We start from the raw sequence: 20714 nt of genomic DNA, 5'->3' as shown, positions 1-20714 counted from the left end.
GCACAGCAGTGACCTGAGAGGCTCACTGGATATTCTGAATTTGAGGGGGAAATTTTCAGAAAACACATTATATATATTTTTTTTTTAAATAAGGAAGGAACAAAATGAGAATGACCATATGGAAGGTTCCCCTAAGAAAACATAACAGGCAGAGCAATTTTCACCAAAAGTCGTCATAAAAATAATGCAGCGCTTAACGTGATTTTTCTGACGTGTAATTCATTTTGAGTCATCAGACGTGCACTTTCTAGAAAAATAAGAGTACAACCAGCACAAACTGCACAAACCCATCGTTGGATATTCAGTGGGCCAAACAGTGTACAAACAGCAGAAGTCCAGTGCTAATTATAGGTCCCAAGTGTAATTTTGGCTATTTCCTGCAAGGATAGATAAAAGACAAAAAGAAGAGGCCTAAGAGGTAAGAGATAGATGGCGGGAGAGAGAAACAAACAATGAGAGAATGAGCACCTCATAGAGGGCAAGTGGGAGAGACTCGAAGGAGAGATTTTGGTCAGGTGGACAGTGTGTATTCCATCTCTCATGCAGTGAGATCAAGGAAATGACAACACGGCCAGCGCAAATTTACAAACTGTCCAAAGTTCCAGCAGTCACATTGTGAAAAATGTGCGCAAATCAGAGTCAACCGTTCACAATGAATGTTTGCAGGATTCTCAACCTTTCTGAGTGCTGCCTACATACTTGCTACATGTAGGAACGTCTCAGATCTAAGCTACTCTTTGAGGTGTAAAACAACCACAAAGTTGAAATAATGGCAGTTAACATTTAATTGAAAATTAAATGCTAAGAAAATTAAGCCAAATATATGGGCCACAGTCGCACCACAGAGACCAGCACGGACGAGTTCCGCGACCTTCAAACACTGAGGCAAACGGCAACGACGGGGGGAGAGACAGTTCAATGGAATTAATTTGACAGCGTTTACCCTTGGACTCTGGGATAATTAAATACATAAATTACTCCATCTAAGACTATCTGCCTTGTCCTGGCTAATGTGTGACTGCTGCTACCGCAGCTATCCAGGCGTATGTTCTCTGTGCAAAGGAGCAGCTTTGCGTTAAGGGTCACCTTGAAAGGCTCCAAAAAGCCTGCACAGTCCACGCTGTAATTTTACTTTAACCACTAAACACTGATCCAAAGGAAAAAATGTGCCGTGTTCTTCAAAACAACAAAAGGGCAGCAAAAATGTTTGAAAAGCTTGGTCAACCAGGTGGAACTAAGTAATGCGATCATCGTTTCGGACGCGTGAGCACTGCCCCACTTTAGGGACCCGCGCCCGAGCCCGCCTGCACCCAGAGAACAGAGTCGTGCGTCGGACATGTTTACATGTTGCCCGCGATCACCAACAAGGCGGCACATAACAAGACACGACATCCTGTGGGCCACAGAATGTCACGCTACAGTTTAAGGTCCAAGATGCTTCATTTCTTATGCCGTTCGCTCGCTAATTGGGGAGGGGGGGGGGGGGTAGAGAGAGAGAGAGAGAGGGATGGAGAGGGGGGTAGAGAGAAAGAGGGAGAGAGGGGGGGAGAGCAAGAGCGAGTGAGAGAGATGGAAAGTGGAATGTAAAAAGCGAGAGAGATTTACACATGCATATTCTGTTCATATATATATATATATATACAGGCTGCCCATTTCACTGCACTCATCACGGGCTAAAAGACTTTAATGCAGCCCCATTTATGGTAGAGTTCCAAGGATGTCATGGGAACCAAATTAAAGTTCTCTTCCATTAACACTGACATGAACAGGGGCCAGCTCAGCAGGAGGGCGGGCATAATCCACCTCGCCGGCCAATCGGCAGCCAGAAAACGAGGGGGCCCCAGCGGTGATTAATGCCCCAGAAAGAGGTGAGGAAGTCAGCGTCTTCGGTGGATGGAGGCTAACACGGACAGATGGTGGCAACTGCAATGGAACTGGAAGAGAGAGAGGGGAGGAAGGAGAGAAAGGGAGGGAGGGAGGGAGGGAGGGAGGCTAAAGGGCCCAAAGTATTAACCCCTACTTGCTCCCGACAGAGACCTTTATCAGGACAGCAGGAGGACGGTAAGCAGGCACAGCCCATCGCTCAGATCTCCACTTGACCAAAAAACTCACCCAGACCAGAAACCCCCCCCCCCCCCCCCAAACCCCCACCGACGCCCCCACCACCCCCCAGATAAAACTCCCTGCACCTGATTCGCACCGAGCCACAAACCCCATTCAGCAAAACGCACCTGGAAGCCTGAACTGTCCCCATTTACAGCCACTCCCCCATTTCACACCGATGTGACATCACAGTTGACCCGCAGGGAAAGTTCTGCGTACAGAGGGGTTGTTTTTTTTTTTTTTTTACAGATTTTTAATTTGACACAAAGCCAAAACTAACAGACATCATTGAAAAAAAAAATACAGGATGGAAAAAATAAGAATCCTAAGTGAAATGCTGCTTAAAATATGCTAATGTGAATATCTGATGCACTTCAGCTCACAAAAGAAATGGTAATTACTCCGCTACGGTCATCAACATCAGTGTCCTTTAACTGCATTTGCACAAATGCAGCGGTGTAAAAACACAGATTGGACGAGCACAGTAATGCTTTTTATGGAGATTTCACTGCGCAGACCCAGAGGCTAGGATACATAAAGCACTATCGGTAAGATAATGGGAAGATAAGGACGATAATGGAGAAGCAAGCCTGAGCAGGAATAGCAGAGTGAGCGCCTCTGATCTCCAGTTTGTAAGCCAGGCAGTCAAAAAATAATAATTATACAAACTTCTACATTACGTGCTAATATGTACCAAGCACCAAACTGCACACCATTTCAGAACGCTGAAACAGCCCGGCCCGAAAAACTCCAGAAGAAGTTATCAGTCTACAACCGAGTATTCTCTGGGAGGGGTGATCCGAGAGCAGATGGATGTTCAGCTCTAAATTCCACATGACGGTGGGGATATTTCTTTTTTTTTTTCTTTTTTTTTTGATAAAATAATTATTATGTGGTGGTCCAAAACTCAAGCTGAAACACTCCCTGGGGAACACACAGTGGGCCCCTGTAGCATTTGCCAGTTGGAAGACATGCAACTGTCTGTCTCAGCTGGCACCCACACAAAGAAAGAACACGGGGGGGGTGGGGGGGGGGGGGTGGGTTGGGGGTGTAATTGAGAGATGTCATAAACATCGCGGTAATTGTCAGACCTTGTGATGTAAAAATCTGAGTTGATATCACAGACACGAGAACAGAAATAACAGACAAGAGATGTACTAAGCCGTACTAACCCAGCAGTCTGTATTAATTCTGCGTGTGAATGGATGTCACACAGTTAACCGTCATTAGCTCGTTTAATTAAAGCCAATAGGCTGGGAGTCAATGGGAGTGGGCTGTAAACCCCTAATTCTCTGTGAGCAAACACAATTAAAGGTGGTGCGATTTCCATATTTAGACACGCCTGATTAAAATGAGCGTGTTCCAGTGACAAAAAATGAACGATGAACGATTTTCAGTCTCGTCCACTGAATCGAGTGAGAACTGCTCTTTTTTTATTATTAATTACTGTTCAAATTGGCTCAAGATTGGCTATGGTCTCCATTAGTTTCAGTTGTGACCTTCTTTAAAATTAATGCAACGTTGTCACATTATCCAAAAATAAAGACAAAAATGTCAAATTCTGAAAATGAAATGAGAACAAATGAATAAAAAAGGAAGGAAATTGCATATCAAAAATATTATGCCATTTTGGTTATTTAAAATGAATTTATTTATGTTTTAATCCAATTGGAAATACTTAAGAAGTCCATCTTGAACAAAGTGTGGCTGTTCCAGTGGGTTCAAAGGGTGCGTCCTGCTAGGAGATGGTTCCAAGACTACTTGTACAGATAAATAAATTTCATGCTGTAATTAATAAATAACAAAGAATTCAGGGTCACCGTTTGGAGGATAGCCTTACTGTGTCACTCTTCTTATTACGAAGTAGGTTGTGGTGTTTTTTAAATTGTAATTGAGCTACTTAAATTTCCTGAAGTAGTCCTTGTTTCTACCTGCAATGAATCCGCTAGGAATGTTGTTTTGAAGCTACGGATCAATACGTATTGATTCATGCGCCGTGTGCGTGTCAGCCTGTTTGAAGGCTTGTCTGAGAGCTTTATGAGCTGTTATTATTATTGTGCCATTTGAGCACAAGCGTAATTATGAGCACTTTTTTTCCCCCACTTCTGCCAATCATGTGAACCTTGTTTGATGTGTTAAAATGACTGTAGAACAACAAAGGTGGGAACTGAGCTTTCAATCTCTGTTCAGGGAGCTATTGCCAGGGCTTTTTATGCTATGCTGTGCTATTCTATGGCCACGGCTTTTTATGCTATGCTGTGACCAGGGCTTTTTATGGTATGCTATGCTATGCTATGCTATCCTATGACCAGGGATTTTTATGCTATGCTATGCTATGACCAGGGATTTTCATGCCATGCTATGACCAGGGCTTTTTATGCTATGCTATGACCAGGGATTTTTATGCCATGCTATGACCAGGGCTTTTTATGGTATGCTATGCTATACTATGACCAGGGCTTTTTATGCTATGCCATGCTATGACCAGGGCTTTTTATGCTATGCTATGCTATACTATGACCAGGGCTTTTTCCAAAATCTCTACCCGTTATGACTACTGTCACTGCAGCATCTGACAGTTTGATAACCTTGACAATTAAAAGAACCACCTCGCGGCAAGGTCGCCAACACACCAAGCACAGGTAATCTGTTGTCTCACGCCCGTTCCCCAGACTTTAGAAAGACAGCACACGCGACTGGAACATGTAACGCACAAACAGCATGCACAAAAATCAATGGCATTCTAAACCATGCCAACCTGTTGCTCATAAGCACCGTATGGAATGTAGCGTGTCGTTCGTAAGAGGCTAATAAAACAGCTGAAACGCTGGATATAAAGCCAGAGAAATCTGTTCTAGCACATTAAAACATCTTTGAGGACCATAAACAACCATAAAGATTTGAGTAGCTGGAAGCCATTCTGTTTAACAGATCCCCCCCTGGCATTTAAATCCTTCAAACAAACGGGGAAACAGGCTACACTGGCGCTTAGTGCCTGAATGGATTATGCGCAATTTCAATTTGGGCCCAGAATTTCCTTTGATGGCGCATTCGAAGGAATCGGTAACAGTTAAGAAAAAGCCACGGAAACCATAGCAACTGTTATCGGGGAGACCGTCCCCGAATGACAGGTGGACCACAGCGGCGGCGGCTGGCGCGCGGGAGAAGATTCCGGGTGCGCGCCAGTCTACCCCCCCCCCCCCCCGCTGTGAAACGGTGCGGAAGACCGCGGCCATTACGCCGAGGGCTTTCGGAAACCCGACCCAGACAAAGGAGCGCAAGCCAAGGAGAGGCACGGAGGTTCCATTCTCCCTCTGTTTACAAACACAGGGGCGATTATGAGGGGCTATCAATGTACACTAGCGCCGCTGGGCCTAACCTTTCTATGCCCCCTGGCCTAGTCCCAGTGCTTTGACCCCCCCCCCCCCCCCCGCACGCCCCCCCCCCCCCCCTCTCAGAGTACAGAGATGATGTCATCCCGCATACATCCAGACCATTGGAGCGACAAAGCAGATCGAGGCCCGCTTTGGACAAAAGGGCACGTCCCATTGTGCAGCGAGCGGAGGGCAGGAAATCAAACGCTCTCTGCAGCATCTACGTGTCACAATTCAAAAGGCCTCCGACACGCAACGCTCTTCTTCTGTGGTGTCCCGAGGTCGGAATTTGCTCAGAGGAAACAAACAAAAAAAAGAAAATGAACACAATTTCTGATGGGCTTTACTTCCAATAAAGGAATTCCACCTTGAACACGAGTTAAACAAAGACCAGCGCCTGGACTCATCCTTCAAGACTTCAAGATATGCCACACTGCCAATGGAAAATATGCTGCAAAAATAAATCTTTGTTTAAAAAAAAAAAAAAAAAAAAAAAAACATTCCTGGTGCTTATCTTGTGACTCCTCAGTATTATTTAACAAATATTTATGTGTAAGACAAATTAATCCTATTGTTTGGTTGCACAGTGGTGCAAGTATCTGTAATATTATTAAAACTTACATTTTTTTTTTTTTTTAATGCAAACACTGTTAGAAATGTGCTGAGTGATTTATATGTTTAAAAAAAGTATTTTGCATAGTAAGTGGTATACATACATACAAAGAACACACTAGTTATGCTGGCTAACGGTTGCCAGCAGATTCCACGGAAGCAGCAGCAATGCCTGGGAACAAGGGGGGGGGGGGGGGGTAGCCGGTTGCAAAGTGGCTGTTTTTGCACTTTACGCTCTACCCCTCCCCCCCATGTCCCACTGCTCCACAAAGGAGCGTCCCCCTGTCCCCACCCACCAGGGATTTCTAAGGCATCGCTGGGGTCACCATGGCGACGCTCACCCAACAAAGCACGTCTCTTGGCCTTTTCTCGCTTTCAAAAGAAGAGGGAACAGTCAGGGCGGGAGAAAAGAGGGATAAAAGAATGGGTGGAAGGACTTAAAAAAAGAGGAGAGGGGAGGGGAGGGACCGAGGGACGGTAAGAGAAAAGAGGTGGAGGAGAGAGAGAGAGAGCGAGAGAGAGGGGTTGAGCGGGAGGCGCCCTGACAGGAAGAGGGACACCGAGATGATTAACAGAAAGAGAGAGGGAAGGACAGACAGAAACGAGGGGGGATAATGGAGGCCGAGAAAGAGAAAAGAAAGGAGGGAAAAGCTTTCAGTGGGCCAGGAAAGACTATGACGAATGCTCTTTTTAATAAAGCACAGAGATGCAGGGATATGGGACTGGCTCCTCCAGCCTTACACTTTGGCCATGGAGCTCCACACGTCTGCAACTCTGTGTTACCGTGAAGGCCGACTGACCACAACAGTGGCATACTGAAGCGTAAGTTTAAAAGGCGGCATGCAGGTCTACTTTAATTCACTTTTCAGGGACTCTGCTAAGCATGTGCACGATGATGAAATAAAACCCAGAGAAGCTAACATGACGAAAATGTACAGTGAGGACATATGCAGTCCCTAAAAGTGCTTCTCGCCCCCCTCTCGCCCCAAGACTGAGCCACAAAATGCTACCCTTGTGCAGTCTGAACTGGGCACATTTTTTAAACCATTCTGAAATTCGTATGAAACGCTCCATCACCTATTTTTATGGCACTAAAATGAATTGGCATGTTTTCACTTGGTGTGGCATTACTTCACAGTTTTCCTTAAAAAAAAATTTTTTTTTGACCCTCCAACAGATAAACCCTCAAGCTAAAAATAAGACCTTATCCCTCTCCAAGAAAACTGTGAGTGAGGAGATTCAGATGCCTTCAAGAAAGAGACATGAGTTATGAGTTATGAGTTATGAGTCAGTGGTCATGAGTGGAAGGGTAGGCTGACCCCTGATGGTACAATTCCTTTAATAAAAGCCGTTTTCTTGTCAAGATGCCAAGCACCAGCACAAGCAGGACCAAAAATGTCTCTGAAACCGGTAGGCTACATTATGAAAGTGGGGCACTGGGACACTAGAACAAGAAACTGCTCTGATTTATCTGTTTCAAGACTTCTCCCGCCCCCCCCCCCCCCCCCAAAAAAAAAATGTTTCTTTATAATAATGAACCATTTTTCTCTACAGTAAAAAAAATTGCTAGCGACAACAAGCTCTGGTGACCGTGTTTTTAAAAAAACTGTTATTCTGTGTACAGCTTGCTTGTCTGCATGGAAATGAAAGTGGGATACGGGTTGGCATTTTCAAAGGCTCAAAGCTGTTTTTTTTTTTAATTTAGTTTTTTTAACAAGTTTCAGTGGGAAATGTAAAACATGCCCTCCTGCCACAAAAAAATTTAAACAGATGCAAATTAGACTTTGACTCCAGCTATAATTACTCAGTAATTTCAAAAGACATCACAGACGTCATCTGCTGTAGGCCTAACCTTCCAAATGTGAGGTTAACTGCCCCTTAAACAAGTCGTTGGACCACCTGAACTCTGTTTTGTACATAGAACAACCAATGCCTGGCAGCATATATGTATGAAGATTCAAACCAGTTTTCTGGATTAGAGATAATCTTTATCATAAATACCACCAAAGGGGTCACAAACACATTTCTAACATCGAGGCCAGACGTCAGTGGGAAAATTGAGGTTATATTACACAAGTGTAAAACCAGTCATTTTAAAAACATAATTAAACCTCATCCAGCTGAATGAATATCAGAGCAAAGTTTGGATTCGATTACAAAGCATAGGAACAAAAGAATCCGCCACACGTGAGCGATCGTTCGCTAGAAGCGTAGAGCTCTCTCTCTCTGCTCCTGCTCAGCAGCGTGACGCACAGACTGCTCTCACTACAGAAGAAAAGGATTAAACCCGCCGGTTATCGGGCCACTTACAGCGCGCGATTAAACCGCACGCCGTTGTACGCTACAAACCTCCAGGTGCTTGAAATAAGCTTCCCGCTGAGAACGGCATTCACTGGACGCAGGATAACATTCACATGGTTATAATTCAACAACAAAAACGGACGCAGATCTAAAGCGCAAAGCCCTTGTTCTGAATCCTACCGCAGGTATGATAACATTGACACACAGAGCCCCCTGGAAGTCTATCTCCAGCAGTATCATCCAGCGATGTTACAGCATCGTTTCAGATGAAATTAAAAAACGGCAATCTACTCTCACGGCCATTCCCCGTAAGATAACCACGAGTCCCTTTTAACATGTACAGCAACGCTTACGCCTTGGCGCCACATCAGTGCATCTGGTTTATTTTCTGCCTGCACTGCAGATTAGGCGCAGAGTAGATTATTATGGTAATTACAGCACATTATTACAGTGCATAATGGGGAATGCTTACAGCAGAGCTGCTAAATGGGTGACAAGTGGCTATCATGACAATTCAGGAAAATCAATTGATCTATTATGTCCATCATTCCGAGGCAAACCCTCAGCACCCGTGAAATGGATGTGCCTACTGACCTGATGGTCAGGGTATGCACAACACATTTACTGTGATATCTGTACTTTCTAACATGTTTTCTTTGCCTTTAGTTATTCTATAAGGATGTCAATCTTTGTAATTTTAGTATTTGCATTTTCATCTTAAATATTACTTAAATTAATGCTGAGCATCGATCATAACTGGACAATGAACAGTAGTCTAAATGTCTAAAGGTGGTAAACGACAAAATTCATAATGTTTAAGACATCTGATGATGCAATTGATTTTACCTAATTCATTTAAAGAAGAATGAGGGTGAATACCAATGGCCTCATCTTGTTGCTCCTGGACTGTGCAGCAGAGCATTGTTCTCACCCATAATTCCCCCATCACACCAGCCTCATCGCTAACCCCGCCTCTTCACACACTGTCTCCACGGACACGGACACACACACAAGCCACACCCCAGCCCTATGGAACTGTATATCCTTAAAGGCCCCCACTGCCTCTCTGAAATGCGCTCCTCCTGTTGCGAGCTCCACCGTGACGCATGCAGGTGCAAATGGGATTCCTGTTAACCAATCAGGACGAGGACACTCTGTCGTCCCTCCACCTGCCTTCTTCCAAACAGCACCCACCGTGAGTCACATCTGTGAGTAAAGTACAGTCACTCACAGCACACCCTTCATGTTAAAAATGAAGGCCCAGAATGGTGTACGTTTACAGCAGTGGTTCTTAACCTGGGTTCGGTCGAACCCTAGGGGTTCGGTGAGTCGGTCTCAGGGGTTCGGTGGAGCCTCCGCCGCAGAGGTCCACCCCTCAGTCTAGTCTGCATTATTACACTATTTTTTACTAAAGAAGGGTTCGGTGAATGAGCATATGAAACTGGTGGGGTTCGGTGCCTCCAACAAGGTTAAGAACCACTGGTTTACAGGGTGTGTAAATCCAGGACGGGATGAGTAGCCGGGCAGTTGGGAGGGGGGGGGGCGGCGGCTCTGTTTGCGCCATTGGGACAATGGAAAGCTCAAGTTTACATCTGTCGTGTCAAGACGGTCTCTTTCTAGTTCACTGGCTCCAGAAGACAGCCATTGTGTCAGTTACTGTATGGGGCAACATGACGTCACCTTCGCCGACCTCATTGTTTCCCTGCCAGGACCGGGAGCCTCCGTCGCCGGGGGCTTCAGTAGGCTAGTGACTAATTGCATAAACGCCGGTCAGCCATCCGTCCAATCAAGTCACACCCTCAGCTCCGCTGTCTGGTAACGGCATCAGAGAGGCGGACTAAATAAGATCAGTACCGCTGAAACCCAGACATGAACTCTCTCACTCTCTCCCAATCTCTCACGTGTTTCACTCACACCTTCTCAAACTCTCACACTCTTTCTCTCTCACCGTCTGTCTCTCTCTCTCACCCTCTCTCTGTCTCTCAGGCTGTTTAAATGTAGATGCGCTCCTTGTTTTAACTTGTCTCCTTCCTGTTCACGTGTTAATGCTGCGTTTCTCACACACAGGTCCGTATCTGTAGGCTCCCTTTGTTTGCTTTTCTCTGCTGTCACCCCCCCCCCCCCCCCCCCCCCCCCCCCCCCACATCCCTACCCCTCCCCTCCTCATCTCATGAAATTCTCTCCATCTTTCAAACCGCGCCTGGTTTCCCTGCTCCGTACTCCCCTCCGTGGGGGGGTGGGGGGGGGGGGGGGGCACGACGCTGACACACATATCCCAGCAGGTGCAGGCCCAGCGGACAGGCCGGGCTCCTAATTGGTCGGGCTGAGCCACAGCTGTTCCCACCCAGGGCCCCGGCGAGATCGTTGGCCCTTCCCGAGTCGATCGGCCGCCATTGTCCGCTTTGAGCCACGCGGCTTTCGCGTCTGTCGTCGGGGCGACCCCCCGCGCGCTCTCTGAGCACTCAGAAGGGGGCGAGGCCCCCCGAAACACCCCGCAGCTATTCCTGGCCAATTATCTCTCAGCACTCAGCCACCACGGGACAGCAGAGCGGTTACTGTACTCTCCAGACCCAGTGCGGAGAAGAAGAAGAACAGGGTCAGAAACAAGTTAATTTGAGCCACAACAACTTTAATCTGAGTGGAACGTCAAGGTTTTTTGTTTTGTTTGTTTTGGCGATACCTTGATGTCTACAAACATCTCAGCTCATTAAATGATGGTGCTGGGGTGCCTTTCTCGGTTTCAAGGTCTTAAAAGGACAAGTGCACAAAAGTCCTAAAGAGGAGTCAGAAAACTGACAAATATTCCTGGCGGTCGTTCTGGTTCTCATTTGCTTTTTTGTTCAAATACAATTCTCTTCTGCTCATCTATACTGAGAGATGGGATGCCAATGTAGCGTTTACTAAACCTGTTATGTTCCTGTACCTGTAGAGTACTAAATAACCTACTGTTTTGGGGAAACTACATCAAAAATATTTTTGGTGAGACTGCGTAACAAACACGATATAGCTATTGTGGGAAACGCAACATTTATATATAATAACAAGGGGAGGAGATTTGACAGTTCTAAGTGCAATTGTAACAATTTGTTTATCGTTTCAGTTTGGTAAACTGCAGTTAAGTACAAAACGTCATGCCAACGGAAGGAAAACTGAAAGCAATTTCAGTCAGTCAGACTCAGTTATTCACTTCAAGATACTACAGGCTATTCATTCAGTCAGCCTCGCTCACTCTTTCATTCATTCATTCATTAGGCACTATTTATGCAGTCAATCACAGATCATAAGAACAAAATGGATGCACTCTGCATGCTAAATTCTCAGTCTGCATTCAGTTTAGACAAAACCTGAAGAAATATTGTTTTGCAACAGAGGGCATTAACATATAAAGTACTACACATGCTGCACTTTCATATTGTGTCAGTTAGCCTATGTAATATAAATCTAATTTAAACCAAAAGTTTCATAAATATATTCCTAAAGCACATAAAACAGCAATTATTCTGTGCATGGTTCATTGCAGTGGCTCATATTGCTTCCATTTATATTACTTCTTATTTATCTTGCTTTTATCATCCACATTTGCAATAAAACAGGAAGCCAGAAAGTAATAACAAATCTGGGCCTAAATAAAAGCCAGAAAATTGATCTGATTTAGGTAGGCCTAAATGATAATCATTTCACTAAAAATACACAGGCCAAGCACAATTTCTATTATAAAACATTAACTATATATGATTAAGTAAAATTATTATGGAGTTCATAAAGTATTGTTAATGGTTTTTTTATTTTTTTACATTAAATGTGACCGTATCAAGCAGCGCGCAAACACATAAAATAAGAATGGCTTTTATTATTCTTACCGGACACAGAGATCCTCATGGTGGCCTCCAAAGGACGATTGTTGTCCAGGGCCTTGCTCAGCCGGATCTCGCCCGTGCTCTGGTTCAGCATGACCAGGTTCAGCTCGTTGCCGGCCTCGAAGCTGTAGTGCAGCTTGTCGGACACGTCCGGGTCGTGGGCGGGAATGCGGCCGATCACGCCCATGGGGAAGCTGCTGGACTTGTTGGTGACGTAGTTGTTGAAGATGATCTGGAAGTTCTTCAGCACGGGGAGGTTGTCGTTCTGGTCGATCAGCCTGATGTGCACGGTGGCCCGGCTGACTAAAGGGGCCGAGGTGGCCTGCACCACGATGACGTACTCCGACCGCGCCTCGTAGTCCAGGTCCGTCAGGGCCGTCAGCTCCCCGGAGAAGATGTCCAGCTGGAAGACCTCGGGGATGTTGCCCTCCACGATCTGGTACATGATCTGCGCGTTGCTCCCCTCGTCCGGGTCAGAGGCGGTGACGTGAGCCACCACCAGGCCGATGGGGCTGTTCTCCTCCACGAAGATGTCGAACTCGTCTTTCTCGAACACGGGGGGGTTGTCGTTGACGTCCAGGACCGCCACCTGGATGTCCACGGACGTCTTGAGCGGAGGGACGCCCTTGTCCACGGCGAAGGCCCGCAGGTTGTAGAGCGGCACGTTTTCACGGTCCAAGCGGCGCAGGGTGCGCACGATCCCGGAGGTGGACTCGATGATGAAGTCGCCGTCGCCGTCCTCTCCCCCCTGGAAGGTGTAGAAGACGCGCCCGTTCAGGCCGGAGTCGCGGTCGGTGGCGGAGACCTGCACCACGCTGGTGAAGACCGGCACGTCCTCCATCACGGAGCCCGCGTACTGGTCCCGCAGGAACTGCGGGGAGTTGTCGTTCACGTCGTTCACCAAAATCTCCAGGTACGTGGTGTCGGACTTTTGAGGGATGCCGTTGTCCCTAGCCGTGATGGCCAGTGTGTAGGAGACCTGGTCCTCGTAGTCGAGCTCCATCTTGGTGGTGACCGCACCGGTGTCCAGGTCAATGCTGAACTGGGGGATGCTGTCCTCCATGAAGTAGGAGATACGGGCGTTCTCCCCCGTGTCCTCGTCGGTGGCGCTGATGACCACGACCGTGGTTCCCACGGGCCGGTCCTCGTTGATGTTGACCGTGTAGTGGGAGCTCTGGAAGACGGGGCGGTGGGTGTTGGTGTCGGTGACGTTGACGAACACCTTGGCCGTGTCGAAGCGCGTGCCGTCGGAGGCCGTGATGCTGAGCACGTACTGCCGCTCCAGCTTGTAGTCGAGCGGCAGCGCCAGGGTGATGAGCCCGCCGCCGCTCTGGCTGGTGATGGAGAAGCGGTTGCGCGTGTTCCCGCTGGCGATCTGGTACGTCACCACGCTGTTAATGTCCCGGTCCACCGCGGACACGGTCATCACGCTGGTGCCCACGGTGGCGTCTTCGTTCAGGCGCGTGTTGTAGGACTTCTGGGTGAACTGCGGGTTGTTGTCGTTCACGTCCAGGATGGTCATGCTGACGCTGGCGGAGGAGGACATCTGAGGGTAACCGTGGTCGCGAGCCTCGACGCCAAAGTTGTAGAAGTCCACGGTCTCCCGGTCGAGCTCTTCCGCCACCATGATCCACCCGGTGCTGTTGTTGACGGCGAAGGGGAAGTTGGGCGTGGTCTCGATGAGCCGGTACTCCAGCCGCGAGTTGTCGCCCGAGTCCGCGTCGATGGCCTGGATGTGGATGATGGAGTAGCCCACCGGCACGTTCTCCAGCACCGTGGCCTGGAAGGGGGTGCTGACGAAAATGGGGGCGTTGTCGTTAACGTCCAGAACCTGCACCGTCACGAGGCCGCTGATGTTGGAGAGGGGCGGGCGGCCGCCGTCCTGCGCCCTGATCCGCAGCGTGTACTCTTTGTTCACCTCGTAGTCTAAATGGCTGACCAGGTCCATCTTGCCGGTCTGCGCGTCAATGTAGAACTGGCCCCTGGTGTTACCGCTCATGATGCTGAAGTGCACCACGGCGTTGCTGCCGCGATCCTGGTCAGTGGCGGTCACCTGGAGGATCTCAGAGTTGGGCGGCAGGTCCTCGGGCACCTGCACAATGTATCGCTTCTCGCTGAACTGAGGGACGTTGTCATTGTCGTCCTCCACCGAAATATAGACCGTCGCTGTGGAACTGCGTGGGCCCGGGTCCCGGCCTTGGTCGTTAGCCTCCACAAGAAGCATGTAGGCCTCCACCATCTCACGGTCCACAGGGCCCCTGGTGCGGATTACCCCGGACCTGGCGTCAATTTCGAACACGTCGTTGGAGCCATTGCTGTTGAGCACGTGGTAGATGATATTTCCGTTGATCGGGGCATCCCCGTCCGTGGCTCGAACGGTGAGCACTTCGTACCCGATCTCGAGGTTCTCCCGCACGCTCTCCTTGTAGTCCTGCTGTTCGAAAACTGGGTCGTGGTCGTTGGTGTCGCTCACAGTGATGGTGAGCGTGGCCATCGCAGTACGGCGGGGCGTGCCGTGGTCCACCGCCGTTACCCGGAACACGTGGGTGTCCTTAGTTTCGCGGTCCAGTACCTCCACAGTGGTGACCGCGCCACTGGCCGGGTCCACAGCAAACAGACTATTTGAGCGACTGTCAAAGAGAGCCTCAATAACATACTCCAGCCTGCCAGCCTCACCTTCATCAGCATCCACTGCTTTCAAAAGGACGACTGGCGTCCCCGCTGGCTTGTTCTCTGGCACGGACACCTGGTACATTGGAGGCTGGAACTGGGGGCTCGTGTTGACGTTTCTCTTCCTCCTGCTCACAATCCCTACCTCTGACTGCGCAGCCACCTGCAGCAGCTCCTCTAAGCGCTCCTGCTTGAAGGAGCCCACACCTATACGCAAATGCACGGAGATGCCCTTCGCCCCCAAATCCCTCTGTTGCCCAGCACCCTGACATAGCTCCCCGTTTACACACCTGTTACAGTGGAGATCCAGTTCCAACAGCGTGCTGTGCTTCAAACAGAGCCGCTCGGAAACAAATAATCCTCCCGCCGAAAAGTAGAATAGTGAATCTCCATTCACGCTGCAGTGCAGTTCGCTACCGGTCGGTGAGCCAGGCAATATATCCCTCACACGGAAAAGCGGAGCATCAGCGTTGTAACAGGCAGACTGGTGACTGCGAACTTGTAGCAAACTGATTACATCGACGTCTAATTTCGTTTTCCTTTTGTGCTTATTGAAACAGTTCCTGCCGTGCACATGCACATCGTACCGGCTAGTGAGAAGGTGGCTGAAGCCGGTCACATTTGTTTTGCAGTCCGCGGCGATGTACACCGTGAAGGGGTTAGAAGGAAGGGCAGCGCAATCCAATACCCCCGAAATGAACACAACCCCAGCCGCAGCATCCGTCTCAACAAATGCCTTGGTGAATTTGGGGGCGATTACCTGGTCCAGGGTACAAGTACCGCTCTGCCCCAGGTTAGCAATAACAGTCCCCGGTTCCGCATCCGCACTGAGGTGCACGCTGTAGCAATCCGACAAAGAGGCAAGTTTTAACCACCCGGTGATAACAAACAGCAAATCCCACTTAATGACGGGCATTTCTCGTTGATATTATTCACCTTGTCTCACTATAATATGCAAAAGCCGTCCTTCAAACTTTCAGTCGAGTCAGTTTCTTTTGTTGCGGCATTTCCATAATTCCAGCAAACGGTAGGCTAGGTAATCCAATCGGAAAGATAAGGTAACCGCACTCCCCTCTCCACAGCTTCTCACAGCCAGTCCCAGAGACGTTGTCACCTCGCTGAGTTCGCGTAAATGATTAAAATGGCTCCGGCTAGCAACTCCAGCGCCTTGTGGGCTTCTCATTACCATAAACCTGTTTCAAAACAACAGGAGAGAGAGTATGTGTGTGTGTGTGTGTGTGTATGAAAGAGAGCGAGAGTGAGAGAGAGAGAGAATTCAGCAAAAGCATGGATTGCTATTAGGGGCAAATCTTAAAAGGGCAACAGTACTGGAGGCAAGACCACCGCCTGTCCGGTAATTCAAGTAGAGACATATGTTCTGCTTTTATAAATAATGGCAACTCAGGGGAAACAAATGCATTACGGTTCTTGTAGCATAATAGGCTGAAATCGATATTAATGCAAGTGATATCACAAAGTGCATCCCGAGTAGTATTCCATTGTTTTTCTCTTCTTAAAAGGGTAATGACTTAAGTGCTGAACCATGCACTGGTAAATAGCATAATATAACAAATTCCAAATTCACATTTCTCTGTAATTTGTCTTTGCATTTTTTTTTATTCTTCTAGGCTATGCACCACACACCATATGTTTCATTAGTAAAAAAAAAAAAAAAAAGAAAAAAGAAAAGGTTTAAAATACTATTTTACATTAAATTAATTTTAATTAATTTCCCCCAGTGCTAGCATATATGTTTACGCATGTTCTACAGTTTTTATGCGCTTAATTGAAAAAAAAAAGGTGTTTCAATCCTTTTGGAACTGGGCCAAGCATAAGTCAAAGCCTACGACTCGTTTCGGATAGCAGAGTACACCGTTCAGATTAACTCTCCCAGTGAGTTGAAGTGGAGATTAATTCATCTAAACCCCTACCCCCCACGACGTCACAAATATAATTAAATATAACATTTACCATTGTTGAACTGAAACCCAGTTGCAGTATGGAAAGTGTTTAACTCGCCGAGAGCATATTAGAGCGCACTGATTACGTCTACGATAGTAAGCTTATAGCTTCATTCACGCCTACATACGTTATAAAATTGTGTAAATAGGGATCTGAGAGGTAAACAGGTACAAACAGTCACGGTGCATGGACATAAACTGTCTTTCCGAACTTAATGTTTAATTTCATTGGCAGTTCCCTGTTAGGATTTAGGCCATGCAGCCTATAGCCTATTTAATTCTGAAACAGGGATTTTAAAAACATGAATAAATTGCTATCAGACAATAGGTCAACTCGGACCTGTCGCGATGGGGCCGGCGACTGCACCGGCTGTCGTTATAATTTTATTTTTACGTAGCCAAATCCGAAATTCAGTATAAAAGAAATTTTCTGATACATGAGCCCCGCAGTAAGGAGTTCTATTTTTCCTTCACGTTGGCCAAACCTATATGTAGACCTAGCTGCAGCAACCAAACGATGTAACTGCGGTCAGTCGTCGGCCAAACGGGATAATAGACTACTGATTGACGATCACTCAGTTCAAACCTGGCAGCATTAGTTTTCATTTGAATATTCGCACTTAAAATAAAATCGCGCTTTGTATGCAACTTTATATTCATTGTAGACTTTCGATTTGCACAACTGAAAATGTTCTGCAAGTATTAAAAATAAAGACACCGTTAACTCCAGACGCTGCTTTGTCAGAATTCAGTCCCATTGTTTTTTCCGAGTTCGGCTACTTTTGTGTAAATTGCGACATCTAGCGGAGAAACTCATTTTTACGCAAACGAGAAACCGTATGGATTAACGGTGACAGTCTTCAGAACATGTATGGTTATTCAGCGAGAAGAATGATCGGGGCTATGAGGCTTTATAAATTATTTGGCAGGGGGAGCTATCACTTGTTACTTACTGATTGTATGTAAATATAGCAAAATATTATCATCAGTTCATTTTGATCAATCATTGATTACACAGTATAGCTGCACCCATTATGGGTCTTCCCAAATCTTCTCTCTCCAATCAGACTTGTGGTGTGCCATCTTTTTAATGGTTATTGATTCAGCTTATTGTGGTCATGACCACTAGAGCTCCTGAATTACTTGTTAAAGTCTCTTTGAATCATCATGGCTGGACCTAGTCAGCATGTATAAGCGGGGAGAACACAATATACAACGTTAATTTCAGCTGATATTCCACATAGGAATGTGATCGCACGACTCATACCAATAAAAAGTCTTTATCATGAAGAGTATAAAATATAGTTTATGAAATGCCAATTATGTGCTGTACATAATCACACGTTTGTTAGGTACAGCGAGGATACACATACAAGAACTTAACACAAATAAAAAGAATAAGTGTCGTCATGAAACAAAGAGATAGATAACAAGTTGCTTACTTGTTTGCATATAGCACATTTTGACACATTACAGCAATTTCCATAAGGTCACAGATGTTGAAATAATGATGAAAGTTTGAAGCACCAAATAGCGTCGCACTTCAACTTCACCAATAAAACATTATGGTCTTGCTGCAAAGTCGCAGATCTTTTCATTATTAATCCTTACCTGTCGTTTGAGTTCCAGCTTTGCTCATTTCAGTGCAGCAGCAATGTAACTGGATAAATTTTCAATTTTATGCAGAACAAGTATTCTACAAAAAAACATTTGAAATTTACCATATTATTCCAACTCAAGCCAGATGATAAAAAAAGAAAAGCGCATTTTTAAACCTATGAAAATTACCTTTGAGTAGTTCCTAGTGGTCTATGCATAATTCAAAAGACATATTAACATCACTGAATTATAATTGGAGATAGTTTAAAAGCCACATTCTCCACCAAAATTTTGCAAGTCATTAACTGTGACATAAGCGTTGTCTTGGAGATAAGGTACTTGGAGGCCCACTATATAACCATTTGCATCTAAATCCAATACAACTGCATTTTGTGGCATTTGCAATTTGTGTACTATTTTACACACACACACACAATACTTCATGTAATTCTTTACCCACAACAGTATCACTTCCATGCATTCATTTGGCATTCCACTGACTCATGTTACCATTATGTCACTATATATACGTGTGTGTGTGTGTTTGTTTTTAATGTATAACATTCTTTTCCAGGCGTACAGACTACTTTTGAATCAACTTAAAGTACAATATATAATTATAGTTCCAAATAACCAGGATTCAGACACAATGGTAATTGATCATACAGTTAAATGTGAAAGTATTGTGACAGGGACATTTTTTGTTGTTTTGGCTCTGTACTCCAGCGCATTGGATTTGAAATATAACAGTGCATATGAACTTAAACTGCAGACTGTCAGCTTTAATTGGACAGTATTTACATCCATATCAGGTGATTGATATAGGAATTGCAGCTCTTTTTATACATAGTCTCCTCCCCCCCCCCCCTTTTTTTAAGGGAGCAAAAGTAATTGGACAATTGGCTGCTCAACTGTTTCTTGATCAGCTGTGTCTTTGCATCATTAGTTCATGCACAAGAAAGTTATCAAAAAGTCTAGAGATGATTCTAGGTATGAATTTTGCATTTGGAGTTTCTGTTCTCATCTTGAGCACCAAATAAGTGACAATGCCAGTAAAGCAGGCCATCAGAGACATAGCCAAAACATTGGGTGTGTCACAATCAACCATTTATTACATTGTTATGAAACAAGAACGCATTGGTGAGTTCAGAAATGTCAGACAGTGTGGTAGAGCACGAAAAACCACTATAGTGGTTAACCGAAGAATAATTTCAATAGTGAAAGTTTTTTTAACTATCGAACAGATGAAGAACACTCTCCAGGATGTAGACATAGATGAGTCAAAGTCTACCATAAAGAGAAGACTACACCAGCATAACCTCTGCGGGTTCACTGCAAGATGCAAACCACAGGTAAGCCTCAAGAACAGAACGGCCAGGTTAGAGGACATTCAAAAACCCAGAGGTGGAAAATCCAGGTTAAGAAAGTAAAAGTCCTCCCCAGTATTTTGTTCCAATCACCTGGATTTACTAATTAGCACAATTCTTCAGCCAGGAGTAATTAGTGAAATAAACAGGCTGAGATAATTGGTGGGAGAAACACTTGGCAGGACTTTTGCTTTCTGACCCTTGGATTTTCCACCTCTATAAAAGTCTATGGAATTCTGGAAGAAAGTCTTATGGGCAGATGAGGCCAGCTGTAACCGGTACCAAATTGATGGAAAGAGTGAAGTGCAGAGAAACAGAGGAACTGCTCATGACCCAAAGCACCCCCCCCCCCCCATTTGTGAAAGATGGTGGAGGTAGTGTTATGGCTTGGTCATGTATTGCTACCTCTGGATCTGGCTCATTTGTCTTCATTGATGATGTGACTGCTGACGGCAGCAGCAAGATGATTTCTGAAGTGTAGAGAAACATTTTACCTGCGCAGATCCAACCAGATGCCTCAAATCTCATTGGATGATGCTTCACCTTGCAGCAGAACAACGACCCCAAACATACTGCTAAAGCGCACAAGATTTTTAGAGCCAAAAAGTGTTATGTTCTTGACTGGCCAGAAGTCAGAATTCCAATTGAAGATGGTTTTCACATGACTGAAGGCAAAAAGCCCCCAAAAACAAACAAGAGCTGAAGATGGCAGCAGTACGGGTCTGGCAGAGCGTGACCAGGGAAGATACCCAGGTCTGGTGACATCATCAAATGCAAAGGATTTGCAACCAAGTACTAAATATGATGACTATTTCAGATTAATCCAATTACTTTCGCTCCCCTAAAATGGGAGGGCCATGTATAAATAAA

General features: G+C 46.0%; 1 protein-coding gene across 2 annotated transcripts in view; it reads right to left on the bottom strand.

The window, feature by feature from the left end:
• Positions 1-16196, bottom strand: part of celsr2 (cadherin, EGF LAG seven-pass G-type receptor 2) — a 78188-nt gene extending 61992 nt beyond the window's left edge. For both annotated transcript variants that reach the window (XM_035388091.1, XM_035388090.1), the window contains exon 1: positions 12251-16196. In XM_035388091.1, the coding sequence (XP_035243982.1) occupies positions 12251-15833 (3583 nt within the window). In that variant the 5' untranslated portion in view covers positions 15834-16196. The remainder of the gene's footprint in view (positions 1-12250) is intronic.
• Positions 16197-20714: the final 4518 nt, after the last annotated feature.

Source organism: Anguilla anguilla, chromosome 13 (genome assembly GCF_013347855.1).
Source record: "Anguilla anguilla isolate fAngAng1 chromosome 13, fAngAng1.pri, whole genome shotgun sequence".
Lineage (NCBI taxonomy): Eukaryota > Metazoa > Chordata > Actinopteri > Anguilliformes > Anguillidae > Anguilla > Anguilla anguilla.
This window is presented reverse-complemented; position numbering and strand designations above follow the sequence as displayed.